Source organism: Capra hircus, chromosome 1 (genome assembly GCF_001704415.2).
Source record: "Capra hircus breed San Clemente chromosome 1, ASM170441v1, whole genome shotgun sequence".
Taxonomy (NCBI): domain Eukaryota; kingdom Metazoa; phylum Chordata; class Mammalia; order Artiodactyla; family Bovidae; genus Capra; species Capra hircus.
Genome location: NC_030808.1, coordinates 152506538 through 152530684, shown reverse-complemented (window position 1 = coordinate 152530684; position 24147 = coordinate 152506538). Strand labels below are relative to the sequence as shown.

The window sequence follows — 24147 nt, the reverse complement described above, 5'->3', positions numbered from 1 at the left end:
CCAGCGGCCTGAAAACGGCCTTCACACACTGAATACGATCCTGCTTCCGCAGTTCACTCTGTGGGAGGTCCTGCTCTGTCTGTGGTGGGCTCTCCAAAGACACCTGTCCAGTGACTGGATGAAGTCTGTGTGCGCCAGCCCCAGGCCGCTCCGACCACCTGCCTGCAAGGAGAAGGCCCGAAGTTCACAGCATCGCTCCATCCCTCACAGCTGAGCAGCCAGAAGGCACTTGCCCAGAGCCAGCGTGATTTATTGACGTGCCTGGAATCCCTAGATGAGACACGCTGTGCCCAGGAATCCTATTACTCATCTGTTCCCTTCGCTGCCCTCTCCTCGGCACTTTTTCCAGCCTCTCTCTCTCCGGGGCACAGCCCTCTTTCTTTCCAGTTATGCTGAGTCCTGCCTGACACATTCCGATCACTGGCAGAAAAGCAAGTTTGAGAAAAGCTTCCCCCCTGGTTTTAAAAGCTGCCCCAGGCTCCACATTGCTGAGGCCGCTGGTGGCTGTGGCGTGATCGGTCCGAATTCTGGTCCCCACGGCAGCCATTCTGAGATGGCTTTTGCTGTGAGTGTTCTTACCCTCGATAATGTTTGAGGCTTGTGAAATACCCATATATCCTGGGTGTCACTTGATCAACAGCAAGGGAAAACACACAGAACACACAGCACTAGCCGTCTTGTGGACATGTGAAATATAAACTGACGTTTATTTTTGTTTGAGCTCTTAAAACAGCTGTGTGATGAGAGATCTGCTGCAGGAAGAAATGGCTTGAAAAGTAGAAACGAGCGTACAAAATACCAGAAAATATCTCACGAATTTCCACCTAAGAGGGAAAGACCCTGGCGCAGCCTGTCTCCCTGCCTCCTCCCACGCCTCCCCGATGGGCTCTCGGGCAAAGAGGTGGTCCCACTGCTGTGAGCTTCAGCCCGTGCCAGTGTGTGTATGAGAAGGACCCCTAGTCCTTCTCATACAAACGCCCGTAGAGAGCTGCCGTCACCAGCCCAGACGACAGCCCCCTCTTCTTCAGGAAATAGTGACCACTCTCCCAGCCCAGCTGGTCAGGGGTTTCCAGCGTCATCCCCGAGGTCAGAAGCATTGGAAAGATATAAGAAGTACTGAAGTTCCCCCACAGGTGAAACTCGAACATCCCCGTGGCCTCTATGATCTCCTGCCCACACGTGTCAAAGCCAAGACCCCCACACTTGACCAGGGCACAGACTTGGACATAGTAGGTGCCGTGCACGGTGTGAAGACCATCGAAGACCCCCAAAGCATACAGCTCCTGTGACACGGTGGGCCTCTGGTAGAGCAGATGGCAGCAGAGGCCGTTTGCACAGACATGGAGGTGGCCTTCCCTCCCCCACACGGGAACCAGGGTGAAATTGTCATACATCATCTCAGAGTTAAACGTTGGAGAGGCATTCGTGGTTGATTTGGGGGCTCCATCACAATGGACGTCCTGGGCATCCTTCTCTGAGTAGGGATCCCCTGCCAAGAGTTCTAAAAACTTCCTATGGGATGGGTCCATTTTCCCTGTGGCGTTCCCTGTACTGACGAGACCCGGTGGATTTTTGGCTACCTCGGCAATTATGAGGTGACCTTCAGGGCTTTCCATGTTGTGGTGCCAAAAGGACTTCAGAGGGGCATGTATGCCACTTCCCGTCATCCCCAGAGATGGGTGGTGGATGTTCGCAGCCAGAAGGTTGATGCCAAAGGCGATGGCGAAACCTCTCTGAATCTGAATGGCTGCCAAGAGTGGGAGCTGGTTCATCCAGGCAGTCGGATACACAACGTGCTTCACCTCAGAGTCTCTGAGGAGCCTGACAGCAGGGTCAAAGAACAATATGTCAAAGCAAGTGAAGACGCCGAACTTGCCAGCAAAGGGGGTGTCGAAGACTACGTGATCCATCTCCAGAGGGGTATCGAACGCGGCTTCAAAATAGAGGTTATGTTTGCGGTAGCGGTCAACCAGGGTTCCGTTACTGCTGAACACAACGTTTGTGTTAAACTGGTATCTGCCGTCACTCGGGCACCCTGGGTCACTGCGATGACAAGGCTGCTTTGTCCCAAGATTGGCCACCAGGAACATCTCTCCCTTCATAGCCATACAACTCAGGCGCTGGAGGACCTAGAGGGGGAAATAAAAGTGTGAACAAAGGAAGTTTTAAACCCTGCCTTCTTCTTGTAATTTTAGAATAGCACCTGTATTATGTCCATAATATATAAACAGCTGTCATAAATCAATAAGAAAAAAGCAACCACCACTGAAAGCACGCAGAGAATACGAACAAGCGGCTTACAGACGAGCAAACACAAACGGCCGACGAACGCCCGAGGAGACGCTCAGTCTCTTTAGTAGGAAGGACACACAAATTAATACGATAATGAGGTGTCATTTCTCACCTCCATAAGACTGGCAAAAATTAAAAAGACTGTTCTATCTCTCACTGACCAAAGGATGGGCAAACAGGTACTCGTGTGCTATAACTGGGGATGCAAAGTGCAACAAAGTCCTTTAAAGGGAAAACAGTGTTCTTGAAAAAATTATTTTAAAAGTGTTTATCCTGGGGGGGGGGGTCCAATCAACATGGCAGAATAGGGGGATGTGGAGCTCACCTCCTCCCACAAACGCATCAAAATACACCTCCATCTGGAATAATTCTCACAAAACACCTGCTGAATGCTGGCAGACCATCTCAAACACCCAAAATCGTAAGAGAAATCTCCACACACCAGGTAGAACAAAAGAAAAAAAAACGGGGGTGGGGGTGGATTGGGATGGGACTTGCACCCCTGAGAAGTAGCTGTGAAAGAGGAAAGGGTCCCGCACTCTGAGAAGCCCCTTCACCAACGGGGAGCTCAGTCCAAGACAGAAAGGGAGCTTCAGGGGCTCAGAGGTGAGCCGAGCCACCAGCCGGGGGCAGACAGAGCAGAGAGCCCTGCACGGACGGTCCAGCCACCAGGCTGGGAAGACAGAGCAGAGAGGCCTGCACAGATGGTCCAGCCATCAGGCTGGGAAGACAGAGCAGAGAGGCCTGCACAGATGGTCCAGCCACCAGGCTGGGAAGACAGAGCAGAGAGGCCTGCATGGACGGTCCAGCCACCAGGCTGGGAAGACAGAGCAGAGAGGCCTGCACGGACGGTCCAGCCACCAGCCTGCGCTAGAGACACACGTCCACCGATGTCTGCAGTGGGGCTGGGTGCTGAAACTCAGGCTTCAGAGGACAGCCCGAGGGGCAGGACTGTGGTGGGCTGCATGCAGACAGCCTGAGGGGGCTGGAGCATGGTGAGGGGGCAGGGGTGCATGCGGAGGAAGGCTGGGCCTGCCACAGAAGTGAAGAGCCTTTGTTAACAAGCATGCAAGGCGAGGGTGGGCCTGCCATAGGAGCCTCAGTCTTGGCACGCTCATGGAGGGCTTGCACTGCCATCGAAACCCCGCTGTTAATGCACACGGCCCAAACAGCGGGGTGGGTCCACCACAGCAGCCTCTGTCTCCATGAGTGCTGATGACAGAGCTGCCTCTGTGGTTCTGCGGGAGCACCCGTGGGTTGCCCGTGTGCAGAGGCAGGAATCTGAGCCCTCCCCCCGCCACTGTGCAGGGTCACCCCACCACTGCCGGCTCTGTGAGCTCAGTGCCCCTGGGACATCCCAGTGGGCAGCTCCCAGGCCTGGGACAGGTCCGGCCTTAGCGGCCGTGTGCTTGTGGGGACACGCACACAGGGGCCAGGCAGGGTGCGGCTTGCTTCCACAGGTCCACAGCAGGTCCAGGTGTGCAACCACTGTGCTCGGGATGCCCGACTTCAGCGAAGCTGCGCTGGCCTTGTGAGAACGCCACCCGAGGGACGCCACAGGCAGGCTGCCTGTGTTCCCGTGGTTGAGAAGGGGCTGAGAGCAGTGCCAAGAGCAGAAGGCTTTGTACGCCTGCGTGACAGGTGACGGGTGACACCACAGAGCACACTCAGGGAGGACGGCGCTGGCAGAGGAACACTTAGTGGCTCTCTCCCAGCAGGAGTGCTCCACCCCCACCTCAGCTCCCTGGCTCCCTCGCACCCCAGCTCAGAAATGGGTCTGGGGGCTTCTGCTCCAACAGTTCGGGAGCAGATCTGGCCCCCAGTGGGCAGTGACAACCACTGAGCAAAGGGGAGGCCCTGCTCAACGTCCAGCGCAGGCTCTGGCCACCACGATGCCTGTCATACCTCCTATCCAGGGGATAATGACCAATATAGACCGAGGGAAGAACAGCAGACATCTATACCAAAGACAGCCCTCGCACCAAAAATACAAAACCCACACAGGCTACCCAGGGAGGCTGCCCCATAAAGCTAGACTAGACCTCCAAGAACACAGCAGATCACTGTTTCTCCTAAACTCACAGAGCAAGAGAAATATAAGTCAAATACAGCGGAGGAACCATTCCCAATTAAAAGATCAAGAGAATTCCTCTGAAAGAACAAACAATGAAACAGACCTCATTAGCCTAATATCCACTGGATTCAGGAAGGAGATAATTAAAATACTGAAGGAATTAAGAAGAGCGACTGATAAAAATGCAGATTACCATAAAAAGGACCTAGAAGCTATAAAGAGGAGCCAAGAAAAATTAGGAAACTCACTTGTCCAGACAAAAGCTGAGCTAAAGGCAATGAATAGCAGATTAAATAATGCAGAAGAATGAATAAGTACCTGGAAGACAGAATAATGGAAATCACCCAATCAGAAGGGCAGACAGAAAGTCAAATAAAAAGAAAAAAAAAATGAAAGCAATGTAAGGGTCTAGGGGATAATACGGGCTTCCCAGGCAGCGCTAGTGGTAGAAAGCAATGCAGGAGACACAAGAACCACGGGTTTGATCCCTGGTTGAGAGGATCCCCTGGAGGAGGGCACGGCAACCCACTCCAGGATTCCTGCCTGGAGGCGCCCATGGAGGGAGGAGCCTGGTGGGCTACAGTCCACAGCGTTGCAAAGAGTGGGACATGCCTGAGCGACTGAGCACACGTGTACACATGGGATAATATAATGTGTTCCAGTCTAAGCATGATAGAGACTCCAGAGGGAGGAGAAAGACAAAACGGGACCAAAAGTTTCTTTGAAGAAATTATGGCTGAAAACTTCCCAAAACGAAAGAAAGAAACGAATGCCAGATATAGGAAGCAGAGAGAGTCCCAAACAAGGCGAACGGAAACAGACCTGCACCAAGACATTCTATAATTAAAATGACAAAAGTCAAAGATAAAGAGAGGATTCTAAAGGCAGCAAGAGAAAAACAGAATCAACTACAAGGGAACCTTCTAAGGCTATCAGCTAATTTCTCTACAGAAATGGGCTTCACTGGTGGCTCAGGGGGTAAAGCGTCTGCCTGCAGTGCAGGAGACCCCTGTTTGATTCCTGGGTCGGGAAGATCCCCTGGACAGGGGATAGGCTACCCACTCCAGCGTTGTTGGGCTTCCCTGGTGGCTCATACAGTAAAGTGTCTGTGGGAGACCTGGGTTCAATCCCTGGGTCAGGAAGACCCCCTGGAGAAGGAAATGGCAATCCACTCCAGTATTCTTGCCTGGAAAATCTGATAGATGGAGAAGCCTGGTGGGCTACAGTCCATGGGGTTTCAAAGAGTCTGACACAAGTGAGCAACTTCCGTTTCTTTCTTTCTCTACAAAAAAGTTGCAGGCCAGAAGGGAGCAGTAAGATACACTCATAAAAGAGTCTTAAGAGTTTTTAAAAAGTCTTAAAAGGGAAAAATCTGCACTCCCCTGGTGGCTCAGCTGGTAAAAAACGTGCCTGCAATGTGGGAGACCTGGGCTTCATCTCTGGGTTGGGAAGATTGCCTGGAGAAGGGAACGTTTACCCACTCCAGTATTCTGGCCTGGAGAATTCCACGGACTTCAGTCCACACGGTCGCAAAGAGTCGGACACAGCTGAGTGACTTACACTTTCACTTTTCAGAGGATAGTCTACCCAGCAAGATTATCATTTAGAATAGAAGGAGAGAGAAATAATTTCTCAGACAAGCAAAAAACTAAGACAATACAGCAATACTAAACCTACCCTAAAGGAAATATTGAAAGGTCTTCTCTAGATAGAAAAGAAGCAAGAATCTATGGAAAAGACAAAATCACTTCAATAAATTATCATACAGGTTTTTTTAAAAAAAATTAAAAATTTTGTGAAGGCAATGAACAGCAAAAGAATAAACATGAAGATGTAAAAGAGGACGTGAAAATCATAAAATGTTGGGGAGGAGAGTAAGAAAAAGTAGATATTTTTTCTCTGAATGTGTTTCAGCCCATGTGACTATAAGTCTAATGCAAGCAGATGTAGGGATGGGTTAACATACTTGAAAAACAGGGTGACCACAAATCAAAAACACACAATAGATTCACAGAAAAACAAAAGGAGAACATAAGTATAACACAAAAAGAGAATCATCAAATCACAAAAGAAGAAGAAAAAGGAACAAAAAAAGAAATTAAAAGGTCAACTAGAAAACGAAGTCTACGATGGCAATGAGTACATATCTATCAATAATTACCTTAAATGTCAATGGACTGAGTGCTCCAATCAAAAGAAAGGGTTGCAGATTGAGTTAAAAAAAAAGTGCTTACAATGTGTTGCTACTAGAGACTCATTTGGGGCTTCCATGGTGGCTCAGAGGTTAAAGCATCTGCCTGCAATGTGGGAGACCTGGGTTTGATCCCTGGGTCATGAAGATCCCCTGGAGAAGGAAATGGCAACCCACTCCAGTATTCTTGCCTGGAGAATCCCATGGACGGAGGAGCCTGGTGGGCGACAGCCCACAGGGTCGCAAAGAGTCGGACACAACTGAGCGACTTCACTTCACTAGAGACTCATTTTAGGACGAAGGACATATACAGATTGAAAGTGGGGGGTGGGGACTTGCCTGGTGGTCCAGTGGCTAAGACTCCTCGCTCCCAATGCAGGAGCCCCAGGTTCCATCCCTGGTCAGGGAACTAGATCCTGCATGCTGTAACTAAGACCCAGCACAGCCAAATAAAGAGAAGTTAAAAAAAAAAAAAAAACTGAGGGGATGGCAAAATATATTTTATGCGTATGGAAACGACAAGAAAATGAGGGTCACAATATTCTTAGCAGACAAAACAGATTTTAAAACAAGGACCATAAAGAAAGATAAAGAAGGACACTATATAATAAGAAAACAATCAGTGCAAGAAGAGGATATTACACTTGTCAACATGCATGCACCCAATATAGGATCACCCAAATGCATAAAACAAACGGAGACGTAACGGGAGGGACTGACAGGAACGCAATAGTAGCGGCATACTAGCATCCCCCTCACATCAGTGACAGGTCTTCCAGGCAGAAAATCAAGGCACAGAGATCCTAAATGACACAACAGAACAGTTAAACTTAACTGATATTTTTAGGACCTTACATTAAAAAAAAAAAATTCTTTTCAAGTGCACATTGAACATTCTCTAGGATTGACCACATACTAGGGCACAAAATAAGCCTTAAGAAAAGTAAGAAGACATACATTATTTTAAGCGTCTTTTCTGACCACAACGGCATGAGATTAGAAATCAACCACAGAAAAAGAAACGAGAAAAAAAATGGTTACGTGGAGACTAAACAACATGCTATCAAAAACCAAAGGGCCAATCAATTATGGAATCAAAGAAGAATCTTAAAAATACCTTGAAGCAAATGACAATGAAAACACAGCCATACAAAACCTGCAGGATGTAGAAAAGCAGTCCTCAGAAGGACGCTCATAGTGATGCCAGCCTTCCTCAGAAACAAGAACAAGCTCAAATAAACAATCTGACTCATCACCTAAAAGAATGAGAAAAAGAACAAACAACACCTAAAGTCAGAGGCCCCCCTGGTGGCTCAGGGATAGGGGTCACCTGCCAGTGCCGGAGACATGGGTTCCAGCCCTGGTTCACAGAGGACCCCACATCCGTGGGGCAACTGGGCCTGTGGGCCACAACGATTAAGCTGCACTCCAGAGCCCAGGAACTGCAACTACTGAGCCACGTGCCACAGCTGCTGAAGGCTGCACGCCCTAAAGCCCAGGCTCCGCAGTCAGAGAAGCCGCTGCAGGGAGGATCCTGCACACTGCGGTCAGAGAGGAGCCCCTGTTCACTACGGCCAGAGAAAACCCACAGCAGCGGGACCCAGCACAGCCAGAAACCAAGAAATAAGATGCTATATATATGCCCTAAAGGCATTAGAAGGAAGGAAGTAATAAAGATGAGACAGGAAATAAATAAAGATTAAAACAACAACAGAAAAAAGTCAATAAAACCAACAGCTGGTCTTTTGAAAGGCTGAACAAAATCAACAAATCTCTAGCCAACCTCAACAAAAACAAGAGAGAGAGAGAAAGAGAGAGAGGACCCCAAATAAACAAAAGAAGGGAAAAGAAGAGATAACAACTGATACCACAGAAATAGACCGGAAGAAAATACTATGAGCAATTATGTGCCAACAATCTAGACAACTTAGATGAAATGGACAAGTTTCTAGAAACACACAGCCCACCACAACTGAAGCTAGAAGAAATAGACAGTTTGAACAGACCGATGACAACAAGTGAAATATAATCTATCCTTAAAAAAAATAACCTTCCTACAAACAAAAGTCCAGGACCAGACGGTTTCACTGGAGAATTCTACCAAACGTGCAAAGAATAACTTATACTGACCCTCCCCAAGTTATTCTGAAAGACCAAAGAGGAGGGGCCACTCCCAAAGACACTCTAGGAAGCCAGCATCACCCTGATACCAAAACCAAAGACGCTGCCAAAAGAGAAAAGTACAGGCCAATGTCTCTGATGAATATAGATGGAAAAATTCTCAACAAAGTATTAGCAAGCTGAATCCAACAACACATAAAAAGGATCATATACCACAACTATGCTATTCATCCTAGGGTCACAGCCCAGGGTCACAAGGATGGTTCAGTGTACGCAAACCAACATGTGATACGTCACACCCACCAGAAGCAAAAACCACACGATCATCTTGACAGACGCAGAAAGAGCTTTTTGATAAAATTCAACATCTGTTCATGAAAAAAAAAAAAACTCTCACCCAAGTAGAGATGAGAGAGAGAGGGAACATATCTCAACATAATAGAAGCTACTTATGACAAACCCACAGCCGATAGAACACTCAATGGTGACAGGCTGAAAGCCTTCCTGCTAAAATCTGGAACAAGACAAAAATGCCCACTCTCACCACTTGTATTCAACATAGTATTGGAAAGCCATTCACAGCAATGACAAGGGAGAAAAAAAAAGGGCATCCAAATTGGAAGGTAAGAGGTAAAACTGTCATTATACGCAGATGACATGATACTGTATACTGGAGTGGGCAGCCATTCTCTTCTCCCAGGGATCTTTCTGACCCAGGAATCCAACCCAGGTCTCTTGCATTGCAGGCAGATTCTTTACCTCTGAGCCACCAGGGAAGCCCAATACCATATTTTTTAAAAAACCCTAAAGATCCAAACAAAAGCTACTAGAACTGATAAACAACTTCAGTCTGGTAGCAGGATACAAGATGAATGTGCAGAAATCAGTTGCATTTCTCTACACTGAAAATAAATTATCAAAAAGGAAATGTTAAAAAAAAAAACTCTTAAAATTGTTTCAATAAAATAAAAATACTTAGGAATAAACCTGACCAAGGAGGTCAGGAAAGACTTATATATTGAGAATTACAAAACATTAAGAACGAAAACTAGAGATGATTTAAAGAAATGGAAAGATATTCCATGCTCTTAGATTGGAAGAATTAATTTTGTTAAAATGGCCATACTACCCAAAGCAATCTACAGATTTAATGTGATCCCTATCAAATTATTCACATTTTTCACAGAACTTGGACAGATAACCCTAAAATTCATATAGAACCATAAAAGACCCAGAATTGTCAAAGCGATACTGAAGAAAAAGAATAAAGCAGGAGGCATAACCCTCCCACACTTTAGACAAGACTACAAAGCTACAGTAATTAAAACAGTGTGGTCTTAGCACAAAAATAAACATGGATCAGTGGAAGAGAAGAGAGAGCCCAGAAATAAACCCACATACCTATTGTCAACTAACCTTTGACAGAGGAGGCAAGAATATACAACAGAGAAAAGCCAGTCTCTTTAGGAAGCAGTGTTGGGGGAAGTCAAACAGCCACATGTAAGCAAATCAATGACCTTCACACCATACACAAAGTAAACTCAAAATGGCTTAAAGACTTAAATATAAGACATGAGACCACAAAACTCCTAGAAGAGAACATAGGCAAAACATTTCCTGACATGAATTGTACCAATGCTTCTTAGGTCAGTCTCCCAGGCTGAGGGAAAAAAATGCAAAGTCAAACAAATGGGACCTAATCAAACAGCTTTTCTACAGCCAAGGACACAATACACAAAGTCAGCCTATGGACCAGGAGAAAATATTGCAAATGATGTGAGAGACGATGGTTCAATTTCCAAAATATACAAACAGCTCATACAATGGAACGGCAACAAAAACACAATTGAAAAATGGCCAGAAGACCTAAATAGACGTTTCTCCAAAGAAGACACGTACAGATGGCCAACAGGCACAGGAAAAGACGTTCAACATTGCTGGTTATTAGAGAAAGGCAAATCAAAACTACAATGAAGTGGTGCCTTGCTCCAGTCAGAATGGCCATCATTAAAAAGTCTACAAATAACAATTGCTGGAGAGGGTATGGAGAAAGGAGAACGCTCCGACACTGGGTGGGAATGTAAATTGGTGTGGCCACTGTGGGAAACGTACGGTGTTCATTTCAGTTCAGCTCAGTCACTCAGTCGTGTCCGACTCTCTGCGACCCCATGAATCGCAGCACGCCAGGCCTCCTTGTCCATCACCAACTCCCAGAGTTCACTCAGACTCACGTCCATCGAGTCTGTGATACCATCCAGCCATCTCATCCTGGGTCGTCCCCTTTTCCTCCTGCCCCCAATCCCTCCCAGCATCAGAGTCCTTTCCAATGGGTCAACTCTTCACATGAGGTGGCCAAAGTACTGGAGTTTCAGCTTTAGCATCATTCCTTCCAAAGAAATCCCAGGGCTGATCTCCTTCGGAATGGACTGGTTGGATCTCCTTGCAGTCCAAGGGACTCTCAAGAGTCTTCTCCAACACCACAGTTCAAAAGCATTAATTCTTCAGCGCTCAGCCTTCTTCACAGTCCAACTCTCACATCCATACATGACTGTGGAAAAACCATAGCCTTGACTAGACGGACCTTAGTCGGGAAAGTAATGTCTCTGCTTTTGAATATGCTATCTGGGTTGGTCATAACTTTTCTTCCAAGGAGTAAGCGTCTTTTAATTTCATGGCTATAGTCACCATCTGCAGTGATTTTGGAGCCCCCCAAAATAAAGTCTGACACTGTTTCTACTGTTTCCCCATCTATTTTCCATGAAGTGATGGGATCAGATGCCATGATCTTCGTTTTCTGAATGTTGAGCTTTAAGCCAACTTTTTCACTCTCCTCTTTCACTTTCATCAAGAGGCTTTTTGGCTCCTCTTCACTTTCTGCCATAAGGGTGGTGTCATCTGCATATCTGAGGTTATTGATATTTCTCCCACCAATCTTGATTCTAGCTTGTGTTTCTTCCAGTCCAGCATTTCTCATGATGTACTCTGCATAGAAGTTAAATAAGCAGGGTGACAATATACAGCCTTGACGGACTCCTTTTCCTATTTGGAACCAGTCTGTTGTTCCATGTCCAGTTCTAACTGTTGCTTCCTGACCTGCATACAGATTTCTCAAGAGGCAGGTTAGGTGGTCTGGTATTCCCATCTCTTTCAGAATTTTCCACAGTTTATTGTGATCCACACAGTCAAAGGCTTTGGCATAGTCAATAAAGCAGAAATAGATGTTTTTCTGGAACTCTCTTGCTTTTTCCATGACCCAGCGGATGTTGACAATTTGATCTCTGGTTCCTCTGCCTTTTCTAAAACCAGCTTGAACATCAGGGAGTTCACGGTTCACATATTGCTGAAGCCTGGCTTGGAGAATTTTGAGCATTCCTTTACTAGCATGTGAGATGAGTGCAATTGTGCAGTAGTTTGAGCATTCTTTGGCATTGCCTTTCTTTGGGATTGGAATGAAAACTGACCTTTTCCAGTCCTGTGGCCACTGCTGAGTCTTCCAAATTTGCTGGCATATTGAGTGTGGCACTTTCACAGCATCATCTTTCAGGATTGGAAATAGCTCAACTGGAATGTCATCACCTCCACTAGCTTTGTTCATAGTGATGCTAAGGCCCACTTGACTTCACATTCCAAGATGTCTGGCTCTAGATTAGTGATCACATCATCATGATTATCTGGGTCATGAAGATCTTTTTTGTACAGTTCTTCTGTGTATTCTTGCCACCTCTTCTTAATATCTTCTGCTTCTGTTAGGTCCGTACCATTTCTGTCCTTTATCGAGCCCATCTTTGCATGAAATGTTCCCTTGGTATCTCTAATTTTCTTAAAGAGATCTCTAGTCTTTCCCATTCTGTTGTTTTCCTCTATTTCTTTGCATTGATTGCTGAAGAAGGCTTTCTTATCTCTTCTTGCTATTCTTTGCAACTCTGCATTCAGATGCTTATATCTTTCCTTTTCTCCTTTGCTTTTTGCCTCTCTTCTTTTCACAGCTATTTGTAAGGCCTCCCCAGACAGCCATTTTGCTTTTTTGCATGACAGAATGTGGTCCACTGGAGAAGGGAATGGGAAACCACTTCAGTAGTCTTGCCTTGAGAACCCCATGAACAGTATGAAAAGGCAAAATGATAGGGTACTGAAGGAGGAACTCCCCAGGTCAGTAGGTGCCCAATATGCTATTAGAGATCAGTGGAGAAATAACTCCAGAAAGAATGAAGGGATGGAGCCAAAGCAAAAGCAATACCCAGTTGTGGATGTGACTGGTGATAGAAGCAAGATCCGATGCTGTAAACAGCAATATTGCATAGGAACCTGGAATGTCAGGTCCATGAATCAAGGCAAATTGGAAGTGGTCAAACAAGAGATGGCAAGGGTGAACATCGACATTCTAGGAATTAGCGAACTAAAATAGACTGGAATGGGTGAATTTAACTCAGATGACCATTATATCTACTACTGTGGGCAGGAATCCCTCAGAAGAAATGGAGTTGCCATCATGGTCAACAAAATAGTCTGAAATGCAGTACTTGGATACAATCTCAAAAACGACAGAATGATCTCTGTTTGTCTCCAAGGCAAACCATTCAATATCACAGTTATCCAAGTCTATGCCCCAACCAGTAACACTGAAGAAACTGAAGTTGAATGGTTTTATGAAGACCTACAAGACCTTTTAGAACTAACACCCAAAAAAGATGTCCTTTTCATTATAGGGGACTGGAATGCTAAAGTAGGAAGTCAAGAAACACCTGGAGTAACAGGCAAATTTGGCCTTGGAATGCGGAATGAAGCAGGGCAAAGACTAATAGAGTTTTGCCAAGAAAATGCACTGGTCATAGCAAACACCCTCTTCCAACAACACAAGAGAAGACTCTACACATGGACATCACCAGATGGTCAGCACCGAAATCAGACTGATTATATTCTCTGCAGCCAAAGATGGAGAAGCTCTATACAGTCTACAAAAAGAAGACCGGGAGCTGACTGTGGCTCAGATCATGAACTCCTTATTACCAAATTCAGGCTCAAATTGAAGAAAATAGGGAAAACCACTAGACCATTCAGGTATGACCTAAATCAAATCCCTTATGATTATACAGTGGAAGTGAGAAATAGATTTAAGGGCCTAGATCTGATAGAGTGCCTGATGAATTATGGAATGAGGTTCGTAACATTGTACAAGAGACAGGGATCAAGACCATCCCCATGGAAAAAACGTATGGAGGTTCCTCAAAAAACCAAAGGGATTTCCCTGGTGGCCCAGTGGTTAAGACTCTGCCTTGCAATGCAGGGAACATGGGTGTGATCGCTGGTTGAGGAACTAGGATTCCACAGGCCACGGAGCAACTAAGCCCGTGACTAGTGTGCCATGACTAGTAAGCCCGCGAGCGGCAGCTAGAGAGTCTCTGTGCTGCAAGGAAAGGTCCTGCCGGACACAACAAAGATCCCATGTGCAGCAACCAAGACCCAGCACAGCCAGATGACCCAGCAAGCCCACTCCTGGGCGTGTACCTGCAGAAGACTACTCCCGAAAGATACACGCTCCCCGACGTTCACAGCAGCACACTCACAGTAGCCAAGACACGGAAGCAACCTAGGCGTCCATTGACTGACAACGGGATAAAGAAGATGTGGGACGCATACCCACTGGGATGTTACTCAGCCATGAGAATCGAGTAACGCCATGTAACACAGCAGGGACGGACGCAAGAGATGATCAGAGGAAGTGAGGTGGGTCAGAAAGAGAGAGACAAGCGCCACGCGCCATCACTCTGATGTGGAATGTAAAATAGGACACAAACGAACTCATCTCTGAAACAGGGCTTCTCGGGCGGCTCTGACGGAAAAGCGGGAGACCTGGGTTCAATCCCCAGGTCGGGAAGGTCCCCTGGAGAAGGAAATGGCCACACACTTCAGTGTTCTTGCCTGGAAAATCCCACGGATGGAGGAGCCTAGTAGGCTACAGTCCATGGGGTCACAAAGAGTCGGACAAGACTGAGCGACTTCACTGGATGAAACAGAAGCAGACCCGCAGATACAAAGGACAGACGTGCAGCGGCCGGGGCGGTGGGGTGCGGGCTGCGGGAGAGGTGGACCGGGAGTGTGAGGGCAGCAGGTGCAAACTGCTGTCTATAAAACAGAAGGACGAGCTCCTACTGTATAGCTCCAGGAACCATACTCAATATCCTGTGATAAACCAAAATGAGGAAGAACATAAAAAACAGTGTATGTGTAAATGAACCACTTTGCTGTACAGCAGAAATTAACACATGGTTTTCCTGTGGTCATGTATGGATGTGAGAGTTGGACTGTGAAGAAAGCTGAGCGCCGAAGAATTGATGCTTTTGAACTGTGGTGTTGGAGAAGACTCTTGAGAGTCCCTTGGACTGCAAGGAGATCCAACCAGTCCATTCTGAAGGAGATCAGTCCTGGGATTTCTTTGGAAGGACTGATGCTAAAGCTGAAACTCCAGTACTTTGGCCACCTCATGGGAAGAGTTGACTCATTGGAAAAGACTCTGATGCTGGGAGGGACTGGGGGCAGGAGGAGAAGGGGACAACAGAGGATGAGATGGCTGGATGGCATCACCAACTCGATGGACATGAGTTTGAGTGAACTCCAGGAGTTGGTGATGGACAGGGAGGCCTGGCGTGCTGCGATTCATGGGGTTGCAAAGAGTCGGACACTGAGCGACTGAACTGAACTGAACTGAAATCAACTGTACATCAATGAAAAAACTTTTTAAAATAAAAATGACATCAGTATCTGCTGGTTGCATAGATAAGAATATGTTAATAGTTGGAGGTGCATCCAATCATTTATAGTTTTCTCTAGAAATCAGGGTAGGATGGGGGATAGGGCGTGCTGCAGTGGACTTTAATTTTTTTCATTTTTACAATAATTTTATTTATTGACTTTTGGTTGTGCCGGGTCTTTGTCCCTGGGAGGCCTTCTCTCCAGCCGCAGTGAGTGCGGGCTACTCTCTCTCTGGCGGCAGTGTCAGGCTTCTCGTTGCGGGCGCTTGGGGGCTTGGCCTTCGGTAGCCACGGTCCCCAGGCTCCAGAGTGCAGGCTCAGGAGCGCTGGCTCCTGAGTGCTGGCTCACAGGCGGAGCCGCTCCACAGCACACAGGGTCTTTCTGGACCAGATCGAGCCTGCGTCTCCTGCAGCTGGATCCTTCACCACTGAGCCACCGGGGAAGCCCCGCTTTTTAAACTTCTGTTTGGTCTGTTGTCCCAGCATATATTCATGCATTCCTTGGTGACTGAAAACAGCATGAGCCTCAGGTGAGTAAAGGCCTCGTAGTAGCGGACGTTCTCTAACTGTGGGGCACAGGGAGCTTGGGCTTGGTTTTCAGGATCCGAAGGGCTCTGCACGTCCTGGCTCCTGGCCCCTGGCCCCTGGCCTGGCCCAGCTCTGTGTGCCTCCTGCCCCCTTAGGAGGGAAGCCAGGCCCCTCACTTACCTCCGTGTCATTGAAGCGGTGGGGCTCCAGGCACGGGTTCCACCTGACCGAGTGGGGAGACGGCATGAAGTCCAAGAACGGGTAAATGGATGTCCTTGTAAAGTTGAATCCGTGGATGCCGTCTTCTGGAAACACTATGATCTGTGCACCCTGTAAGTCAAAACATCACAGGACAGTCTGTCAGCAGATGCTGGGAAGCAGCCCGCATCGTCCGACAGCCGTCCCGCAGCTGCTCGGAACCGGGACCGGAGGGCCGGGGATCTGAGCCTTGAGGGGAACGGCTCACTGGGTCTGACTCTGAGGGAACCAGGGACGAGCCTGGGGCTGGTCGGGGCGGAGGGGACGGGTGAGCCTGGCTGGAGGGGGCGGGGTTAGGAGCCGGGGGCGGTGCCCTGGGGGCTGCCGTGGGAACTACAGCAGGCCCTGAACGCCGAGCTCAACACAAGTGGCTTTCAGCCTTCACTGCGCTTCTCCGTCAGACAGGGGAGCTTCTGAAAACACACTGGCTGTTCCGGGGTGATCCGGCGGCCCGTGCCCAGAGTCTGCTTCTGTCGGCTGTGAGCAGGGTCCCAGGGACAGAGCTTGTCTACAGGGCCCCGGGTGACTTTAACGCGCAGCAGAGGTGGGGCCGCCCTGGGCTGGGGGGGTCAGGGTCGAATTGATTTCAGCATAGGAACCAGGACTGGGCTCTAACTTGCGTCTCTCTCCCTGGGAGTTAGGAGACTCTGCTTAGAGCCCTGGGCCCCTTACAGGCCTCTTCACACCTAGGGCAGCCCCGGGGGGAATGGCAGCCACCTGAGACAGCCCGAACGGACAGGGCCGGGCCTTTCACAGCCGCTCTCTGCTTACTAGGCTGAAGGTGCCAAGCCTGGAGCCTCGGCCATGGCGGGTGGTGGCAGAGGGCAGCCGGGAGGCACGAGTCATCAAGAATAACAGGCGATCTGAGTCACTGGTTTCCGGAACGCACTGCACACCCTTATAACTTTTTCCTGGCTATATAAAACCCATGAAAGCTTATTTGTAGAACATTTGGAAAACAGAAATTATAAAGGAAGAATGAAGATAGGAATTGCTAACATCCTAACTGATTTCATTTGCCCCCCTCTCCGTCTGTGTGTGTGTGTGTGTGTGTGTGTGTGTGTATAATTGAGACAATAATAAGCACAGTTTCTATCTTGATGCTATCACTACAGAACCATCAAGACTACAAAGATGTCGGCACTTTCCTGGAGGTAAGAATCCGCCTGCCAATGCAGAGGACGGGTTCAGTCCTTGGTCTGGGAAGGGTCCCTGTGCTGCAGAGCAGCTGAGCCCCGGCACCACAACGACTGGGCCCATGCTCTCTGGAGCCTGCAAGCGCCGAGTACCCAGCTCGAGTGCTGCATTTACTGAAACGTGAGTGCCTACAGCCCATGCTCCACAACAAGAGAAGCCACCTCAATGAGAAGCCCACAACAAAGAGTGGGCCCTGCTCACCGCAGTTAGAGACAGTCTGTGTGCAGCAGTGAGAGTCCAGAGCAGCCAGAAGCAAATAAACAAAATTATTATTAAAAAAAAAACAACTGCAAAGACACCTTCAGAAACATCACTTGTATTAGACACTGGATAATATTTAAGAAGACACCACAGTTTATCCTCTGTTGCTGGACATTTGAGTTGCCCCCAACTTTTTGTAATAAAGAGATAACTGTGGTGCCCATCTGCCTACAGGGTACTCAAAACACTTTCCGGATGAGCACTGTACACAAGTCTTTGATTGGAGCTCTGGTTATTTCTTCATAAATAAAAGCTTTATAAGCATAAAGCTTTATAAGTGAAAATACTGAGTGTCAAACTTAGGAAAAAAATTTAAATTCTTAACATACATTCCCAAATAGCCTTCCAGAAAGACCACAGCAAAATTCAGTCCCTCCAGCAGAAAAAGCATTCGGTCATCTTTACTGCACATTCGAAAGGAAAATTATCGCAAACTTGGAAATAAACAAGATGAAGAATGTCTGTCTGCATCCTTTGTGTCTGTACATGTTTCCACAGTACAGCAGAGTACTGACTGACAAGCACATTCGAGGACCATTTATCTAGTGAATGTGCCACTGTTTGCCTTTGCTATTTAACAAAACATCACCCTAAAGATGATGTCTTATTGCCCTGCAGGACTAAAGAATCCGGCTGCAATGCGGGAAACCTGGGTTAAATCCTTGGGTCGGGAAGATCCCCTAGAGGAGGGCATGGCAACACACTCCAGTATCCTTGCCTAGAGAATCCCACGGGCAGAGGAGCCTGGCGGGCTACAGTCCACGGGGTTGGAGAGTCGGACGTGACTGAGCGACTGAGCACAGCGCAGCACGGGACAGCATTAGCCAGTTTTGCATTTATTCGCAGATTCATTTCCACATTCATCTGACTGATGGATACACTCACATCTCTTCCTCGAATTCAAGTGAACGGTGAGCCCTGGGCCCTGGAGGCGTACAGGGCTGGGCATCGGGTTGGGAACAGAGGAGGAGGGTCACGCATCAGAAGCAGGACGCAGCCTGCAAGTTAAATCAAAGCTCTGACACATGCCCATTCTTCTCTATGTGTAAGAGTCACGTTTCTAACTGTTTGCAAATTATACTTGGACAAATGCTTTCCTTTATTAAAAACTAACGCTTTGAAAGCACTGAATGGTTACCTGTGGAAAGCAACACTTATGTATATCTATTGATATTAAATTGCATTTCCTAACTACACGCCTGCCAGGAGTGAGGACTCAGACTGGAGCAGAGGCAGAACTCGGGGTCTGATGCCTTCTAGGAAGCACTCTGCACACCTGACAAAGGGCTTGAGCAGTTTCCTGATAGACCAGTGAGCTAAAGAACTCCTGAGGAATTCCGAGTGGCAACCCAGGTGAACTCCCAGCCTGATATCTTTAGCGTGACTCCTTTTCCTCACTGTAAATGCCTTTGTCAAGAGAGAACTCTTTCAGTTGGCCTGCCCTTGTAGCTTGTTTTAATACAAAACTTTGACACACACTTGGCATCAACCTGTCTTAGAGGTGACTTTAACACATATAGCCACGTAGGGGAGCTAAGATGTCTGTAAATCCTAAAAATGACCAGGTCAACGGCTTTATCCCTGATCCTGGACCACAAGTAGAGATGGAATGATGTCTGCAGCCAGTGCACGTTTAATAAAAGCATGTTACATGTTTCATTCGGGTGCCGGTGATGAAAAGGCAGGGATACTGCAGTCACGGTCTCTGGGTTTCAGTACGGCATCTGCCAAATGTCTCAGTGTAGTTTTGTGGGCAGGATGGCGGGAAAGGGGGTGACATTTCAGCACGGTGCAAGCCAACACCCCCTGTGCAGAGAATGGATCTGTGCCAGGAGAAGGCCTGGGGGCATGGCCTGGGATGTTTTCACACCAACTTCAGGGAAGACTGAGACAAGGTGTGTCCAGGAGGCGTGAACGTCGCGAGTGACGGTGACTGACACGCAGGAGGCCCGTGCGCATCCCCAAGTAGCCCCAGGCTGGAGCGATGAGACTTACTGGCATAGATGGGAGGCCTCGCTATCAGGTTAAACCAGCTAACCTCACACGGATGGCACGGCCTTGGCAGCGTGTATGCCTGTGCGAAAAGGGCTCGGGGGCCACAGCTGACAGCAAGCGCCCGGCGAGCCCACAGCGAGGCGCAGCTGCGGGAAGCTTCTCATCTGGGGACAGCACCGCGAATGGAGTCAGGCCTGCTCCGTCCTGCCCTCAGCAGAGTGGTGCGCAGTCCGGGGTACGGGGCAGCCCAGGAAGCCCGGGGGAAGGGCTGGAACCGCCTCTCTCCAGGAGCTGTGGATGGGCCTGGGGACAGATCCCGAAGGGCCTGGGGAGAGATCCCGACGGGCCTGGGGAGAGACTCCCAGTGGGCCTGGGGAGAGACTCCCAGTGGGCCTGGGGAGAGACCCCCGACGGGCCTGGAGGAGATCCCGATGGGCCTGGGGAGAGACTCCCAGTGGGCCTGGGGAGAGACCCCCGATGGGCCTGGGGAGAGACCCCCGATGGGCCTGGGGAGAGACCCCCGATGGGCCTGGGGACAGATCCCGATGGGCCTGGGGGAAGATCCTGACAGGCCTGGGGAGAGACCCCCAGTGGGCCTGGGGAGAGATCCCGACGGGCCTGGGGAGAGACTCCCAGTGGGCCTGGGGAGAGACTCCCAGTGGGCCTGGAGGAGATCCCGATGGGCCTGGGGAGAGACTCCCAGTGGGCCTGGAGGAGATCCCGATGGGCCTGGGGAGAGACTCCCAGTGGGCCTGGGGAGAGACCCCCGACGGGCCTGGAGGAGATCCCGACGGGCCTGGGGAGAGACTCCCAGTGGGCCTGGGGAGAGACCCCCGATGGGCCTGGGGAGAGACCCCCGATGGGCCTGGAGGAGATCCCGATGGGCCTGGGGAGAGACTCCCAGTGGGCCTGGGGAGAGACCCCCGATGGGCCTGGAGGAGATCCCGATGGGCCTGGGGGAAGATCCTGACAGGCCTGGGGAGAGACCCCCAGTGGGCCTGGGGAGAGACCCCCGATGGGCCTGGAGGAGATCCCGATGGGCCTGGGGGAAGATCCTGACAGGCCTGGGGAGAGACCCCCAGTGGGCCTGGGGAGAGACCCCCGATGGGCCTGGAGGAGATCCCGACGGGCCTGGGGAGAGATCCGGACGGGCCTGGGGAGAGACTCCCAGTGGGCCTGGGGAGAGACTCCCAGTGGGCCTGGGGAGAGACTCCCAGTGGGCCTGGGGAGAGACCCCCGATGGGCCTGGAGGAGATCCCGATGGGCCTGGGGACAGATCCCGACGGGCCTGGGGAGAGACTCCCAGTGGGCCTGGGGAGAGACCCCCGATGGGCCTGGGGAGAGACCCCCGATGGGCCTGGAGGAGATCCCGATGGGCCTGGGGACAGATCCCGATGGGCCTGGGGGAAGATCCTGACAGGCCTGGGGAGAGACCCCCAGTGGGCCTGGCGGAGATCCCGATGGGCCTGGGGACAGATCCCGATGGGCCTGGGGGAAGATCCTGACAGGCCTGGGGAGAGACCCCCAGTGGGCCTGGCGGAGATCCCGATGGGCCTGGGGACAGATCCCGATGGGCCTGGGGGAGATCCCCGCCGTGACAGCGAGGCTGCAACCTGGGGGAGGCAGCGTGGGTGGGTGGGTGGGGTTCAGTCTGTCCTGTTGGGTTCGGAGGACAGGGCGATGGGCGCCAGTGGCAGGGAGGCTGACTGTCGCTCATGGAAAGAAAGCTCTTTCCCAGGAGTTTCCACCGTCTCAAGTGGACGGTGAGCCCTGGGCCCTGGAGGCGTACAGGGCTGGGCATCGGGTTGGGAACAGAGGAGGAGGGTCACCCATCAGAAGCAGGACGCGGCCTTTAGGCGCCCTTCCAACATCAGTGTGCTGTGCTACAGGCCGCATGTCAGAACGTGGCCAGGCAGGGCTGGCCACCCTGCGCAGGGGCGGGCAGCTGCTTGGGCAGGCGGTCTGCCCCAACCTCACAGGCATGGGGCTCTGCCCCCAGGGGGTCCCCGCCTGTCCCCAAGAGTGGGGCATCCTTCAGCAGCCCCGCTGGTCCTACCCTCCTGGCCCTCCCTCCAGTCAGTACCTCCCTCCTTCCCCGGGACAGAGGTGGCACCAGTCCACTCTGTCCACTGGGCTCAGTTCTGTCTGGACCGGGCCCTCGGGCTGCTTGGGGTCTGGCACGGGGACCAGCAATAAGCCCCCCACGTCGTCAGGAGGCAGCAAACCCGCTCCGGGGTGGCTCCCTGCATCAGTTAGACTCTGAAAGCCTCTGAGAGCAGGAGAGGCCAGCGGGCGGGCAGCTTTCTGGTGTTTCTGCACTGTCTTCCTACTGGGGGCACCTTTAGGAGAGCCAAGGCCCCCGCCTGCACCCCAGCCCACTCTGTGCACGTGGGAGCCGCCAGACACCCAGTTGGTTTAGCAGCCCCCACGTGTGATAACCAGGGGCCTGGCCCGCAAGTCCCCCAGGCCGGAGGGGAAACATCACCTTGGGATCTTACAAAATTATAGATTCTGACTCTGCAGGTCTAGGACGGGCCCCGTGTTCTGCATTGCTCACGGGCTCTGGCGGGCAGGCTGATGCTGCTGGTCTGCAGACCGCCCTCTGAGTAGCGGGCCTCTAGCTCCCTGATACAGCTCAGTCCTGAGTATTCTTTGGAAGGACTGATGCTGAAGCCGAAACTCCAATACTTTGGCCACCTGATGTGAAAAACTGACTCACTGAAAAAGACTGTGATGCTAGGAAAGATTGAAGGCAGGAGGAGAAGGGGATGGCAGCAGATGAGACAGTTGGATGGCATCACCGACTCAATGGACATGAGTTTGGGTGGACTCCAGGAGTTGGTGATGGACAGGGAGGCCTGGTGTGCTGCAGTCCATGGGGTCACAAAGAGTTGGACACGACTGAGCGACTGGACTGAACTGAGCCACTTAATTCCTTCAGCTCAGCGCTCTGGGTCTGATTTCCCAGAGGGGCTGCGGGGGACCACCGACCCGGGGCCAGCCCGCCCTGTTGAGCACGCCTTGCCTTTCGGGCGGCGGTCGTCACTTGCTGCTCGTAGATGTCGAGGTTCCGATGCATGAGCTCCAAGGCCTGCTTGCGGCTGGTGAGGGCCAGCGGGTCGGGACTCAGGAAGGATCGGTGCTCGTACACGGCGGCCATGTAGCGGGCAGCCTGGCGGGGCTCGGCCGGACAGCCCTCCTCGGCCGGGCCGCCTGGGACGGCCACAGCCAGGCAGCAGCTACACAGGAGAAGGGCCAGCTGCCGGCCGGCTCTGGACATGGCGCCGCTGGTCAGTCTAGAAGGGGAAGGGGTGAGGAGAGAACAGCTGAGGCCAGGATCCTGCCAGGACCGGGACTTCCACAGATTCATTATTCCTGGCAACTAGACGTACCCGCCAGGTTGCTGCAGCTCAAAGGGTTTGCTTCACGTTCCTAATAAAAGGGTGTGTGTTTCTCTCCAAACATGGAGAGAGGGCCCTTTAACAAAATGGCTCACTGTGTTAATCGTCTGGTTCAGAACATTTCCAAAACAGACTCTTCGCTGCGATTGTTTCCCCAGCAGGACTCTTCTAGCTGCAGGCTTCAGATTTAGGCAATAATAACTAGGCTAACGGTTTTACATCATGCTGTGACATAACCCCACGCCCCACAGCCTGCCCTCCATGTGCACAGTCACGCTGCAGGTCAACCGTCTACACCGGCTGTGATGGTCGTGGTCCTCAAAGTACCGCTCGGCTACCCAAGCCATAAAGCCTGACGCATCACAACTCTCCCTGCCTTTCTTGGGTTGGTAGTGAATATTTATACACTTCTATAAAGGCTTATATATAAGCCTCCCCTTAGCCAGCACAACAGTCTTTAACTTGGTGCAGAGAAACTGCCGACTTCTACTTAAATGTCAGTTTACAGACGGGCTAAAAGAAGTCTGCCGTCACAGCACAACGTCCCTCACCTCGCCTTGAACTTGAGAACTGCCATCATACACTGTGAGTTTTTCTACTTCTGTCTCTGGGATTTCCAAAACTCTTGTTTTTTTTTTTTTTTTTAAGCATACTCATTTGGAAATTAAAATCCTTCAGCAGTAATCAAATGAAACTTTTTGAAAATGAGAATTTTCTGGAAAGGAAGCTCAGCTTTCTAGCTCTTACTGTAAGAGATTGGAAGTAAATCATATCACTTCAATGACACTTCTGTGTTTTGGGCCTTTTTCCCCCGAGAACAGGAATTGTAATTTTTAATAGTTATGTGTCACTGGGCATTTTTACACACCGTTCTGCCTTGAAAATCGGCCTGGCCTGGCAGCCAAAGCCCCTCCTCTGGCCCACAGACTCGCTGGCTGGTGCCAAGGCCGGGCCCCGTGCTTGGCGGAGATGTGCCCAGGCTGACCAACCACCCAGGAATCCAGCTAGACATCAAGACAGCAAAAACGGATCAAGAAACCTTGTTCTGCTCCTTAATGAGACAATGACGTCCCGCCCAAG

At 50.2% G+C, this 24147-nt stretch overlaps 1 protein-coding gene across 3 annotated transcripts in view; it reads right to left on the bottom strand.

Annotated features, from left to right (window-relative positions):
- The window catches only part of BTD (biotinidase), a 59814-nt gene continuing 36342 nt past the window's right edge, over positions 676–24147 (bottom strand). For all 3 annotated transcript variants that reach the window (XM_018053024.1, XM_018053030.1, XM_013967221.2), the window contains exons 2-4: positions 22692–22962; positions 16136–16285; positions 676–2129 (exon numbers count right to left, since the gene is read on the bottom strand). In XM_018053024.1, coding sequence (XP_017908513.1) covers positions 957–2129; positions 16136–16285; positions 22692–22946 — 1578 coding nt within the window. In that variant the 5' untranslated portion in view covers positions 22947–22962 and the 3' untranslated portion in view covers positions 676–956. The remainder of the gene's footprint in view (positions 2130–16135; positions 16286–22691; positions 22963–24147) is intronic.